Source organism: Lagopus muta, chromosome 6 (genome assembly GCF_023343835.1).
Source record: "Lagopus muta isolate bLagMut1 chromosome 6, bLagMut1 primary, whole genome shotgun sequence".
NCBI lineage: Eukaryota > Metazoa > Chordata > Aves > Galliformes > Phasianidae > Lagopus > Lagopus muta.
This window is the reverse complement of record NC_064438.1, coordinates 23,197,776-23,212,540: the sequence shown is the minus strand read 5'-3', so window position 1 is coordinate 23,212,540 and position 14,765 is coordinate 23,197,776. Positions and strand designations below refer to the sequence as shown.

Here is a 14,765-nt window from a genome sequence, read left to right as displayed (position 1 = left end):
GGCAGGATTCAGACAAGAGGATAAAGAAGTCAATTGTTTCCTCCCTTTTCCCCTTGCCCTTTATCTCCTGTAGTTTTATATACTGCTATATTCACTACATCATAAGCCCCCTGCTCTGACTCAAGGTCACATAGCCATGGGAAGCAACAGAGAAGTAGCCAGAAACAGATCAAGTATTTCTGTGAGGTAACACGAGAGACAAACCATCCTCTCGTGCCCTCTGGGGTAGACAAGAGAAGGCAGCATAGCTGCTGATACAGGCAGAATTGACTCGTTTCTGATCTCTGCTGCAGGAAATGTGTCAAGTCTCAAGACAAGAGCAGGTCCAAAGGGCTATTTCCTATGGTTACAAAGCAAGAAGAGCACTTACGACAATTCTCTTCATCCGAACCATCTTTGCAGTCTGTGTCACCATCACAGAACCAGTGCTCAGCTATGCAGCTGCCATCACTGCAACGAAACTCCTTCTCTGAGCATTTCCTCATATCTGCAGAGAAAGCAATACAAAAGAAAAATCTTTGACTTTTCTTAGAGTGCTCAGGAAAAACCACACCATAGTCCTGAGGCTCCTAGGGCATTAGCAAACATGACTGCTTATTAAATCACACATTTTCATGTCATGCAGTGCCTGGACAAAACCACCAGTGCTCATTTGATAGACACAGAGTAGTGAATTCAAAAGGAATCCATGGGATTTCAAAATGGCAAGTCAAGGAAAAACAAGTCACAAATGATTTTTGCCTGGCAAATAAGCCACAGCCTGAGATCCCAAGCAGCCAGGGAAAAAAAGCCAGGGAAAAAAATATCACACAAACTTTGCTCTGATGAGCCAGCTGCAAGCTCTTGACATACTAAGGGGATCTTAGAACTGCACAGGTGGGAGTCTATGCAATGCCTTTTTAAGCATCAGCAGGGCATTCAATATATTGGCAGCACCACTACTCACCACACTGCTCATCACTGTTGTCTCCACAGTCATTGTCACCATCACAGTGCCACAGGCTGCGGATGCAGTACCCATTCTGACACGAGAACTCATCCTCCTCACATTCTCGTGGTGCTGCCAGAACACAATGTAGAATAAGGTGAAGGTAAGGCACAAAGATTTATCTAGTAGAAAAACAAATGCATAGCATATCGTAAATTGAGCAACATCCTCCCGCAAGGACAGGATGGAGAGGCTTTTTTCCCTTTTCCCTATCAACATCAGGATGGCCACTGAGTGTCTCTCTCCCACTCCGACTGCATGTTGACAGTACAGCAAGCTCTAAAACCTGACAACAAGGGCTGGAGGAAGGACATGGAGCAGAGTAACTGAGCCATCCACCATGTGCTGGTATTTTTGCACAGTTCCAAGTCAAGTTCAAGTGATCCTTTTTGGCAATGCATGCCTTCCTTAAAAATTTAAAAATTAATAAGATTTAACAATAGCAAGTGTAGAGTCTTGCAACTGAAGAGGAATAACTGTATGCATCAGTACAGATTAGGGGATGTCCTCTTGGAGATGAGCTCTGTGGAGATCGACCTGGGGGTCCTGTTGGACAGCAGGTTGGCCATGAGCCAGCAGTGTGCTCTGGTGGCCAAGAAAGCCAATGATATCCTGGGGTGCATTAAAAAGAATGTGGTCAGCAGGTCGAAGGAGGTGATCCCTCTCTACTCTTGGTGAGGCCACATTTGGAATAATATGCCAGTTCTGGACTGTCCAATTCACAAAAGACAGGGATCTAACAGGAGACCAGCAGAGGGCCACAAAGATGATGAAAGGACTGGAATATCTCCCACATGAGGAAAGGCTGGGTGACCTGGGTCTGCTCAGCCTGGGGAAAAGACGACCAAGAAGGAATCTCATAAATGTTTATAAATATCTAAAGGGAGATGGGAGGCAGATGGATGAGGCCAGGCTCTTCTTGGTGGTGTGTAGTGATAGGATAAGGAACAATGGCCTGAAACTTGAACATAGGAAGTTCCGTACTAATTAGAAAGGTGATGGAGCACTGGAATAGGTTGACAGAGAGGCTGTGGAGTCTCCTATGGAGATTCAAGACTCATCTGGATGCCTACCTCTGCAACCTATTGTAGGGTACCTGCTTTAACAAGGGGCCTGGACTCAATGATCTCTTGAGGTCCCTTCCAATTCCTGCATTTCTGATATTCTGTGACTATCATTATCTGGCAAACATTTCATGGCAGAATTGCAGCTCCGCCTTTTTTTCCCCACAATGTCAAAGTTATCTTCACAGGAAAGGTGAAAGAGAAAATTCACTGAAACGTGAAAGAGAAAATTTAAACTTCTTCTAAACTCTCCAGCATTTGCAGCCTCACTCTACTCTGTCTGCCAATCTTCTACAAAAGGTTGTCTGCAGGCCAGTGAGGAAAGAAAAAGGGACTGCAGAATTAGTACCTGAGGACTTTAATCCATCATAAATCTTCCTATGGTTAAGTGCTAGTCTGGACAACTCCCTAGGACTCTCTTATTCACAGAACCAACTCCTTTCATTAGTCTCCAGATCTTCTGATCACACCCTTCTCTACTGTTGCCTTAAATATACGGGCATTCCAACTTTTTATGAAAAAATAGAAGCCCAAAAGGATCCAGAACCACATATCTTTTCTTTCACCAAAAATGGACCAGGAAACTAAGCTTAGTCCTGCCATTCAGAACATCACACAGAATAGATGTTAAAACCCTGGACTCTGCTCTCCATTCCTCTACCCAGATACCAAAGAACAGGGGCATACTGATTAAAAACTGATAAAATACTGATATGCTTTTCTTGAGATATGATTGAGTCACTCTGGAGTACCACACACACAACTGTTGTAGAATTCAAGAGCTGCCGGGTGATGCTTATCAAGCAGCTGCAATCAACCAGACAGCACAAAATACTGCTCCTAGCTGCAGCCTGATGTCAGCTCCAGCAACCAATGCAGTTTCAAAGAAGCTGAAGATCAAGTGCTATGCAACACGTTAGTTCCCCAGCCCATGCTGCCAAGTACAGACTGGATGATCTGTTTTGGTGAAGGAAAGCTGCATCCCTGAACACCTTTTGCCAAAAGAAGCCAACCACAAATAACAAAACATAAAAGTGCAAAAGGAGAGGGCTAAGATCCAAGGGCTCAGGCAAAATTCCCTGTTTTAATAAGCTGTAGAAACACAACAGCAGTGCTCACGGCTAGCAGTATGCCATGGCAGCTCTTCTGAAGATTGCACCTTGTAGGCAGCAGACAAGCCAGCTTTCAGGGTAACTGCTGTCCACGCAGGCAGCATCCCTACAGCACCTTTCTCTCTCCTCAGGGAACTCAGTTTGAAGGAAGAAGATGCTGGGAACAAAGACAGCAGAAAAGCAAGCACAGCAGAAAAGTCAGACAGTGGAACCTGAGGCCACAGGAAGTTAGCCAGACAAGCAGTTCAGTTGGTATTTGGCAGAGGTTAGGCATTTCCATGAAGAGGGGAGGACACGAAGCACTCAGCTCAGGGAACTACTTCATGCGACATTAACTAGCAAGGCTGTGGGGCATAAACTGTTCTGCAGCTGGACAGAGAAGCATCCCCTCCCCCAGGACACACCTCTGAGCAGTGAGCCAAGTGCCAACACAGGAGGGCTTACTGACATCAGAAACACCTCTCTGTCAGAGGAAGGATGTAGCTTATTGCAAGCCAAGGGTTTGCCTCAGCGGATAAACTCTTAGAATTCCACAATAAAAAGGGCTAGCTTTCCCCAGCCATGGCAGGTAGGCACTGCACCCACCCTCTCCCCTTAGAGAGGTGACTTACGGCAGTCCTGTTCATCAGAATCATCCTCACAGTCGTTGTCTCCATCGCAGACCCACGACCGGCGGATGCACTTCCCATTGTCACAGTGGAAATCCAAGGGGGAGCAAGTGGGCAGCACTGCAACAGCAGAAAAACACTTCAGTATGAAGCTGCAGTCAACTTCCTTCCTGAAAGTTCCTTCATCCTAGTGGAGGAAGGCTACATCTTTTATAAACAAAAGACATGAATTTTTGAGTCATGAGGAAGAGCTGTGCCTCAGATGGTGGGCCAGGGTAAGTTTGCAGCTCGCCGGTCTTTCCTCCCCAGAGAAGCACTGACCTTTCCACAACAGAGGAGTTGTCTTTACTCCCCACTGAGTTTATTTTTTCTCTTTCATCCCTATCATCCTCTTATGGCACATTTTTATAACAAGGAAAATTACAGTATCAACGTTTTTCTGTATGCTTCACAATGCAGTCCACACAGTTTTATTAACACAGTTAATTCTTTAGGGTAAGAACCATAAGAAGCAGTGGTTTTGGGAACAAGGTTTTGCAAGGTGCATGAAAAACACATAAAACACATGTTTCAGCTTGGAGGTTCTGCCAGCAATTTAGTCTAAAAAACCTGCAAGGAGAAGCAGGAATCCACCGCTGAGGACAAATTCAGTGTACCTCTGTATGGGCAATAGAATTCAAATCCTGCTAGACATCTCCAGAAGGGACCAAGGAAGAGGGAGCGTGGGACACTTTCCTACACAGGATTATGGTGGCAATGGAGTGGAACCACAGATCCACAGCATTTAATGAAGCCTGGAGCCACAAAGATGAAATTCAAGAGGAAGCAGCATCAGCCCTGTCCTTCCCCCACAGATGAGAGGAACACTCAACTCCGGGGAAGTTCATGCTTTTAAGTGCTGCCAGCTGTGGTAGGGAAGGGGCTGTACAAGACTCTGTTCCTGACAGGTGTGTTCTCCAAAGAGCAAGGTTAACTCAGTGACGTGAAGGGGAGCAGAGGCAGTGCCTGAAACCCTTTCATCCCAGCCCAGCCCGCCGACAGCATCTCCCATCTGTCACCAGGAGGGCCAGCCCTCGCCTGCTATGCTTCTGCTTCCTCTGCCAATGCTATCCTGGACGTGGGAGTGCAAAGGGGGGTGGGAGGGTTTAAAGAAGACAGTGAAGACAGCAATCACACACACAAAGAGGAGGATTGGATAAGGAGAACAAACAGTCATGTTTTCAGCTTTTCCAGCTTCCTTAACCCTCCGTTTCCATTCACCATAGGATTGCTGCCAACGTCCTGTGAAAGCAGTATGGATTACACTACGTAGAATCATTCACAGCTCTGCTCTTTATAGCATGCCCTCCAACATTTCATACCAAGCGTCTGTCCTAAAAGCCTCTCACCCTAAGAATACACCAGAGCAGTTAAATTCAGACTTGCTGTAACAGACACCTCTTTTTGTAACCACAAAAGCGGATCATCTTTTCAGTCACTCCTGCAACAGGGCAGGCATAGGCATCCCTGTAACTGACAAGACATCACTGCAGATGTCACCACAGATGACACTGAAGCTTGTGTTGGATGGCAAAATACAGAATTTGACACGAGTCCTTGCAAAAATGTTTATTACCTCAAGGACGCCTTGTGTAGGTGTATGTCCAGATAACACCACACCAGTTTCAGGCCTTGGAGAGGCATGAAGGAAAGGGAAGCATACAAATCTGTACCATCACCCCATATCTCTGGCAGTACATTGGTCTTCCAGTGGCTGACCCACTTCCTTAGTCTTCGTGCTGCTGCACGAAAGCGAAGAGGCAACCCCTTCATCCTCATGGGGGACAGAATGGGAAAACATCCCTAAATTCTACTTCCAGACAAAATCAAGACAAAGTTTTAGATTCAGAAGATCAGTCCCACAGATCAGCCCTCCCTTTTTCCAGGACAGATCCCATACTTTGCACGCTGAAGCAAACCTTCCCTGGCCTCAGCTGCCATTTCAGGACTAAGACCATCCCCCCAGCATATGCTTTTCTGCCTGCTCTCTGCAGTCCCAGCGTGACTAATCACCAAAGGACTGCACAGGAGCCGCCTGGAAGGGAATTTGCATGCTGACTCTCCAGGGGAGAATTCTTCAGGCTCGCAGAGGGTTAGGCCATTAGCACTGGTTCAGAGCTGATACCATTATCCCATTGAACTGCTGCATCCCTTCATGAGGTAACGACACAAAATGAAATTCCACCCCTACAGGGAGCAGTTCAACCAATTTCATACTCCCCCTAAATATAAAAATCAAGCTTCAAGCACAGAGGAGGGGGTGCATGAGCAGGGGAAAGAGAGCAAAACACATACAAAGGAGGACCTAATTCCCACCCCAGCAGACAGCAAGTGTGTGCCAGCCCAGACAGCGCCAGGGGGGAGATAAATCCCCTTCTACAGGAGCTCTCCTATAAAGGAGGAAGAAAAAAAAAATCCCAAAACTACTTAAGACAAAAAACAGAAAAACAAAAAACTTAAAACCAACCCTAATGAACGAAGGCTGATGTTTCATAAAGCTTAGGATCCGCCAACAGGATCAGGACAGGGATCCATGTAAATTCGTAACCTGAATCTAATCATGTTCAGAAACAGATGCTTCAAAGGAAAATGCAGGAGATTCCAGGAGCAGCTTTCAGGCAAGGGCAGCCTCTCCCTAACCTCTTTTCCCAGCCCTGCCCCTCCCAGCCCACAATCCCTTCTCCCCATTATAAAGCAAACTGTCTTCAAAGAAACATTCCTGCTTGTTCTACACACGTCGGCTTCAGTTTCACTGTACAGCTCTTTGTTCGGGGACTACTATCATACAGCCTTTATGCTGATCATTTATTTCTGCGTACTTTGATGGAGTTGAGTTTTATTCCTATGAAGTGAAAGCTGAGGGCATAGCATTAGCTCAGAGCTAACATTTTGTGCTGTTGTAAATATATCCAGACAAGATGTTTGGAAATACAAAGTTAAGAGGAAATTCAAAAGTTAAGATGTCACACTTGGGAAACACATAGTATTTGACATTCAAATAGCCTCCACTGTATTTTTCTCTGACATGATAGAATAGCTATACAGTATAGTAAGCATATTTCACAGCTTTGACTAATTTTAAAAGCCACACTTTCATGTTCTTCCTCTCTCAGTCAGAAGAATACATGGCCACATAAATGAAATATTAAGGACTTTTTCTCTTGGCAGAGAGGGAGCAAGACCTCTCTGGACAAACTGGATTAGCAGCTGGAAGACTGGAAAAAGAACATTGGTGTTTTCTTCCCAGATTTGACTGTTATTATTGCATGACTGTGGGATAGTTCTGGCCCCACTTCTACCAGTGGCAAAACTAAGGGTGTTTATTACTTCCTAGGAAAGCTGCAAGGCTTTCCTAGGCACAACTTCCCTGATGAGAAAATAATAATTGCACAAACATGTTTTCACCACTGCTCAGAGCAGAATTAAATAACACAGTGGTAAACACAGTAACACCTCACTCCTCCGCTTCCCCACTCAATTCCAGTTTCATCTCTCCACATCTGTACAAATCAGCAGCGGTTTTCCTAAAAGAGACGTGCAAAGGCAAATCCTAGGATAGAGCTGGAGACAGAAAAACGCCCAGAAAGACGGGAACTAATCTGCTTTCCCAGGCAGAGGGAAGAAGCACGAGGAAGGGAAGCCTGTGGGAAGAGCAAAGCGAGCCAGTGACAGCCCAAGAGAGCACATCTGTCGACTGACAGTGAGCAACACAAAAAGGCCTTTGAACTTCCAACCATTTCCCTGAGCTCATCCCTCTGCATGGTCACACTGGACATCATCCAAGGTTTCGGCAAAGCTAGGTCTATCGTAGGGCTGCTGTTCCTCCCCCTCTCCCAACTCCTATTACACAGGGCACTCTTTTATGGCCAAGCTGAAGGAGAGGGGGAGGGCAGGGGGAAAGGGAGGTTTATAAGGTGAGACTGAATCACGTCTCGCTGTCCTTTGAACAATTTATCCCCACTGCCTGCAGTGACCAGGTTGCTTTGTATCCAAGGACAGCAAGTGACTGGTGCCCTGATATGGGTCATAGCAGTTTGAACCAACACGGCTTGATTAGACCACCTCTTCGTCACGTGAAGAACGAGGAGATAATTTAAAAACAAATATAAATTACAAAGTTTTCATATCACCTACAGCTTGAGCCCCACATGTGTATACACACACATCCACACACACACGTGCACACAGAGATCTGTTTGCTGAGCTCTGCAGCACAGCAGGCCTTAGGTCCACAAAGAAGAATTAAGGCTGCTAGTAAGCTCTCAGGAAAGAAGAGGAGATGCTACATTCCACCAGCCACATTTTGTAGAATAACAGAAAATGTTTTCAACGGTGCTGCTGAACTGTACATAAGCACTTTGCTGGTTAAAAAAAAAAAAAAAAAAAAGGAAAGAAAGAAAGAAAAACTCTACCAGCACCCAATCTTCCACAGCCCTTCAATCAAAAGCTCTGTATCCGAGGTGGCACTGCATTAATTGTGATGGTTTATGAAGGAAGCATATATATACTAAGCCCAATAAAATGACAAAGCACGGAGCAAACTTGAATCACAAGAAAGAGCAGCAGCGGAAGAGTTATCTTTTCAAGAGAAACCATGAACTGAGTTCCTAAGTAGCCAAACTAGAAGTTCAGAAGCAAAGCTTTGCCTGGGCCCTTGTGTATGAGCTCAAAACCAGTAATTATGGGGAAAGCATTGTGGAGAAGCTTCCAGTAATTTCAGTAAAAGAACTGCAAGAGTTTTATCCTCACAACACTGTTAAACAGAGATAATGGAGGACTGATAAGCATAGTAGTTATACAGCTTCTGGAAGCAATGAGACCATCTCCTGGGTTTGAATGTGTTGCTGCTCAAAAGGAATTATGTAAAGCTCCCAAATGAGATGGAAATAGCAGGCCAATCTCAGTTAAGCTTTAAGGTAAATTCTTCTTCAGGACCTTTAAATGGAATAGTGTTGTTCAACAGAGCATGCAGCTAAGCAAGGAAGTCTGCATCCCAAGGAACTACGCGTTTACAAGCTAAGGAGAATTTCTGAAAATTCCAAATTCTGTTGCAGGATGTTGGGGGATTTGGCTTATTTATGAGAAACAGAACTATTTATCAATCCTCGGGCCAAGTTTACTCAGTTGTCCTTTCACCCCTGCCACAGGAAGCAAGACTCATTCACACCATACTGAACTTCAAAGTGCATGTAAAAGGGCAGAATGAAAACCATCCCTCTGCTTGCACGCAGCTTTCGTTAGGGACAGTCCAAAGTAGTCTCAGTTGGCACAAGGCAAGCAAGCAGCTGAGCTACTCTGGGCATGTGTAGCAAAGACTTCCAATCCAGACACTGTCAGTAAGCCAGAGAGCTGACACCAGAAAAAGTCTATGAAGCTGGCATGACAGCTGGGACATTGCTTATTACTATTATTACTACAGAACTTTGGCCTGTAAACATGATCCTGAGCAGGAAGTCAACATGTCATGGAATAATTGGCTCTCATCACTGCAGGGCTTCAGATTTGTAAGAAGACAGTTCCTACCATAGTCAGGTAAGCACAGGCAGGACTCTACCTCGAATTACAGGAAAACACCTGTGAGAGCCCAGCAACCAATACAGGACAACAATACAAGCTAAAAATACTTACAGGAAAGTCAGTCAGGCTGGAATTTATAGAAGGGGGAAAACCTACTGCAAATGACTTCCAAAAGCATCAGTTTACTCTACAGTTCGTAAAATAACATTAAGAAAAAAAAACAAAGAAAACAACCCAGAGAATTTATATCAAAACTGAAAAAATCTCTCCCAAAAGGAAGAAACAGGCCCTGCCTCTACTCCTGTTTTTCATAGGCGCAGAATTCTCACTGCTGAGTCTCAATATCCTGCTTTCTTAACACACAACTTGTTTCAAGTTACCTCTTAATTGAAATTTTAGATTACCAGTTCCAGGCCAGATAATTGCTTTACTACAGAGCATTTAGTAAACTCTGATCACCTACTTAAACATGTATAGGGCCTATAGACACTGATCCAAAACTGAATCTCAACTTGATACTTTTTGCTTTTCCCATTACCCTGGGTTTCACTCTCCTGCTTTATTAGGAATGTAGCTGTCCAAAGTCTTCCCACTCTCACCTTAATTTTTCAATAAAGTTGACAAAACTCTTAGAAACTTCTTATTTCATCTGCATAGAGTATACATATCAGCTGATATACTTAAGGATAAACAGATGTTAAAACAAGCATGGTCACAACCTAATTTTTCTGAAAAGTTTGGACAGCTACAGCAACTCTTCGAAGATGAACCTGGAAGAAACCAGGGGAAATGTAGGATTCCTTGCAATCACTTGTTGGTTCTTTCATCAGAGACACTTACTTGATGATATTCTAGCTCCCATCTTTACCACTCTGAGTTCTACTTCTGCATAATGCTGAAAAACAATCATGATGATGGTTTGAGCATCTCAGACCAGTTTACTCAAGTGTTTGCACATACTTTGGCTCATGAGTCAGAACAAACTACTAGGCTCATGTCAGCATGAAGACTCTTCCATGGTTTGTGAGAAACCTCACTGATTTCTTAGCTAAGCCTTTAAAATCAGGTTCTAGGATGACCTCATCAGGACAATCTGTAACTTCAAACCTGTAGCTCAATATGTCAGGAAATTAACACTTAGTAAAAGCCAATAAATAGAAAATAAATCAAGGTCAAAATAGATGTTGCTGAAAACTTCACTCCAACCATAAACAGTGCACACAAATCATACACTGTTTTTTCCTTGCTGGCCGTGTATGAACTGATCATTCTCATATACTGTGTACAACTATCAGTGCTGATTTGTGAGAAACTTACACTGGTTTAAAGTTTGAGCTGCTGTTCAAAGGAGCTTACAGCTCACCCCACCTCTTGTACTCCTTCTGTCTTCTTTATGTTGGCACAGTCAGTAAACCAATAAAATTGAAACTTATCCCCACGAAAGGGTCTATCTTTCCAAGGTTCCAATAAGCCAAGCAAAATAGACAGATTTAACAAATGATCTTTAGCAAAGAATTTCAATGCAATAATGTCTATGCAAGATATGATTTATCATAGACAACTACCAAGAGCCTATACTGAATAATCAATCTGTCTTACAAGCTAACAATAATATCACATATTTGGAATCATATGCAGCAGCTACTCAAAGCAAAACCAAGAAAACTTAATAGAAAAACGGTTCCCAGGGCCTTCCCATTGCAATCCTGCACTTGTGCACTGAAGCCCTGCATTTACCTTTTCTATAGAGTCCTTAACACCACTGCTTAACTTATCAGATTGCTTTTTAAACACAACTGTTTCTGCAGTTGCTTAGTTTAAGAATCTTTGGACTGTATTAATGCACAAAGTAGACCTTTTCAACAAATAAATCCTGTCTGAATGGTGACCAACTCTTTCAAGGCATTCCAATAGATTTGGGAAACATAATCACAGAAAAAAATAAACAAGTTTCTGTGCTCAGGAAGAGGCTAGCCAAACCAATTTAGTTACTGGATAACCTTACCTCCCCATTTCTCATATTCCTGCTCAATTTCTCTTCTTTTTTTCAGCCTCAGCTCTCTCTTTTGTTCTTTTGAGATTTTACTATTATTTCTTTAGATCTCAGATCTTCATCTCTTTCCTGCTGTTATAATTTCCATTTTCCATTACTAAATGTAAACATGCAGGTTTTGCCTTCACACTTTCACTTCTTCCAATAATTTCTCCAGTTAAGGTTCCTTCCTTGCCCAGTAACCCTTTCATGAATCATATTTAAACAAAAACACTGATGACCTCAGTTTGCTGGTGACCTATTTCTCAAAAATCCTCTTTTCACCAAAGCCTCCTGTGTGCTCATGATTTTATGAAAAACTGTAAGAAACAAGAACTGAGAAGGAAGAAAGATTTCCTACAGCTGGGTTGAAAAAAACTTAAAGAGGAGTAAAAACAATATACCGATGATGAGGGAAGCTCTTTTTTCTTACAGACGGGAACAAAGGAAACCAGGCAGAAATATCCAACAGAGGAAGATCTATTTCTCAATCACGTTCATCCAGTCTTAAGAGGAGTCTTAAGTCTTCAGCTCTAGGAAAACTTTCAGGAAAGGAATTCCATGAAATTGGGCCTTTTTCTCTATTCATTTAATTTTACCAAGGTCTGTGGAATCCAAAGAGTCAAGGGAAGAAAGCAACTAAATTGTGGCCTCATGGAAAAGAATTTTCTCTTCCTATTCATTATATTATGATAGACCCTCTAAGATTGAGACTTCTGATCAGTTCCCATCCATCTGCACTCAGTTACATGGATGCTGACAAAACACAGATAACACAGCAGCTACAAGCTAATCAGTGAATCCCAAAGCCAGTGGAAGTCAATCACAGCGCTTGTCTTAACATCTCTTCATAGAGAAGCTGGATTTGAAACCATAAGCGTTTGAAAGTTTTACTTCATCTACCTTCAATATACACCATACTGTGTTTTGGTTTTGTTTGTTTGTTTTTTATTACTACTTACAGAAGAACCATGTAACTTTGTGCATACAGAGTGTTTTTGAAAGGGTAGAGAAAAAAGAAGTACTTCTATCTGTTTTTCTTTATAAAACATCCAGCAAACATTCCAAAACCTCTGCAAAAGGCAAAGATGGCTTTCACTGTGCTCTGCCAGCAGATGCTGACCCTGGTAGATTACAAGAGTCAGCCAAAAGTAGGCCATTTACAACTTTAAACACCTGTCAGTCAGAAAGTAGGACCTGTCTGTAAAAGAGAAGCATCTGCAGAGGAAGAGTTAAGACATTCAGCTTTACACAAACACAAGTCACAAACGGTATTCTTACTGCAGCCATCCTCGTCGCTGTGGTCCCCACAGTCATTGTCTCCATCACACTGCCACTGAGCCGGGATGCATGTACATTCCCCAAAAGCACTGACTGCACACGTGAAGTGATTGCGTCCACAGGAGCATTCGGTGCTGCTTGTTATGCCTGCAAAAGGAACAAACAAATGGCGTATTTTGAAGAGCTCTCTCTATTTTAGGGTAATCGCATTAAATACAAATTGACATCACAATTATTCTCCGTGTCCGCACCGCATGTATGAACGTACGCTCTCCTACAAAGCAAAGCATTCACCCCTCATGCACTGTTGAAATAGGAGATCAAACGCTCTGCGCTGTTTCCTGGAACGGAACTATCTGAAGGCAACAGCAAACAGCAACCTGCCAAATACAGCTTTAGGAATCAGCTGGAAAATAACTTTGCACTAATCACAATTGAGCTGAAAGAATCCTAGGAACCAGAACACTCTTTTTATTTTACAGACTCAGCCTTCTCCTACAGCAGAGCACTGACACTGCTCCACTTAGTTCTGACAACACAACAGAAGGGATATCGAAGATTCTACTTCAGGGGGTTATTAGGGATTTCCTGACTCCAGAACTTTCTAGATGGCAAACGTTAAGATGTCAGTGCTTTAGAGATTTCAGATTCCAGTGAAAGATTAAAAAAATAATAATAATATCATTTATTTATCTGTAGAGATTAACCTGTGACATTGTTGTGTGCATAACTGACATTCATGAAAACAGGAGAAGAGGATTTTCAGCTCTACAAACAGACCAAAAGAAAATGCAGTTCAAATGTCAAGCCGTAATGCAATAGAAATACTTTTTTCAGCTTTAAAGTTAGCTTAAGGAGCTCCCAATCCTGTTCTCCCCTTTACCACCTACTGCACAATTCTCTCCTCAGCTCTGACTTTCACCCATTTGCAAATGCAACTATTTATGATGTGAGCCCATACATTCTTAATAAACCTCTGCCTTGAGTGAGAATACACTACAGCCCACCCTCAAAAGGGAAAAGATCATGCCAGAACTTTGGTCTGAAGATATCCAGATGATCAATATAGTCAGTATCACTGTTAAATAAAGGATTATTCTATCAATCAACCTCAAACTAGACTGCAACTGGATTCTTTTTCCATGGTTCCTTCTGTCTGAAATTCTAACAAATCTAAAGCTCTCACCTTAAACAGAAAGTCACAAGGAAAGAAGCACCGAGGGATAACTACCCTACATGGTAGTTATATACACACACACACCCCAAACTATCTATTTGCAGATGTATTGATCTCAATTGTTTTGTTTAGAATACCTGTGACTGAACATGGACCATGGCAAATAAACCATAAAATCCTATGGGGGGAAAAGATAGAAAGAAAAGAAGAAGAAGAAGAAAAAAGGCTCATAATTTCATTTTCTATTCCAATTGTTAAAAGCAGCATCAGCAGAATTGCATTTAACTGTTCTGCAAGTTTTCTCCACAGCAGAATTCCCTCCAGTGGAGATATCCACTTAGGTAAGTTAAGCTAAGATTTAAGTTTCAAGGGGACACATGCATCATGAAGGAAAAGGACTAATTCCATGATAATTTTTTTCCTGGCTGAGAACATTTCAGCCAGCCCCTGCTCCCTCTGCTTCACCGCCTGTTGGCAGCCCTCAAGCGTATCCCAAGAACTATTTCTCAAGGACACTCACAAGCAAACTGATTGCTTTATCTCCTAGCACAGAGACTGCTGTGGGTGCAGCAAGCTATTTATTTCCCATCTCTGTAATAATTTATTTTTAAAAGGCCTGGCAAAAAAATGTATATCTACGGTATTACTGCAGATGTCGGGGAAGGCAATCAATGTGTGATGCAAAATGGAGTAGAAGCAGGAAGAGCAAGGTGAATAAGGAACAGAAAGAAGGGCACAGAACTGGGAAAGGGCCGAGTGCTCAGATGCTCCACGAACCCACAAGTTTTGGTTACAGCAAAACTTGACACAAAAAGACTCACACAATTAGTGAGTGATGAAGATGTCTAAAGACAAGTTTAATTCTAATGCGAGGCAAAAATCTCAGCCCAGACATCCTTAGGGAAAAGTAACACATCATCTATGCAACGCATTTGATGAAATTTAGA

General features: G+C 42.8%; 1 protein-coding gene across 4 annotated transcripts in view; it reads right to left on the bottom strand.

Annotated features, from left to right (window-relative positions):
- The window catches only part of LRP4 (LDL receptor related protein 4), a 77,125-nt gene that overhangs the window by 26,260 nt on the left and 36,100 nt on the right, over nucleotides 1–14,765 (bottom strand). For all 4 annotated transcript variants that reach the window (XM_048949796.1, XM_048949797.1, XM_048949800.1 and 1 more), the window contains 4 exons: nucleotides 12,642–12,788; nucleotides 3,776–3,892; nucleotides 947–1,060; nucleotides 371–487 (listed from right to left, as the gene is read on the bottom strand). In XM_048949796.1, the coding sequence (XP_048805753.1) occupies nucleotides 371–487; nucleotides 947–1,060; nucleotides 3,776–3,892; nucleotides 12,642–12,788 (495 nt within the window). The remainder of the gene's footprint in view (nucleotides 1–370; nucleotides 488–946; nucleotides 1,061–3,775; nucleotides 3,893–12,641; nucleotides 12,789–14,765) is intronic.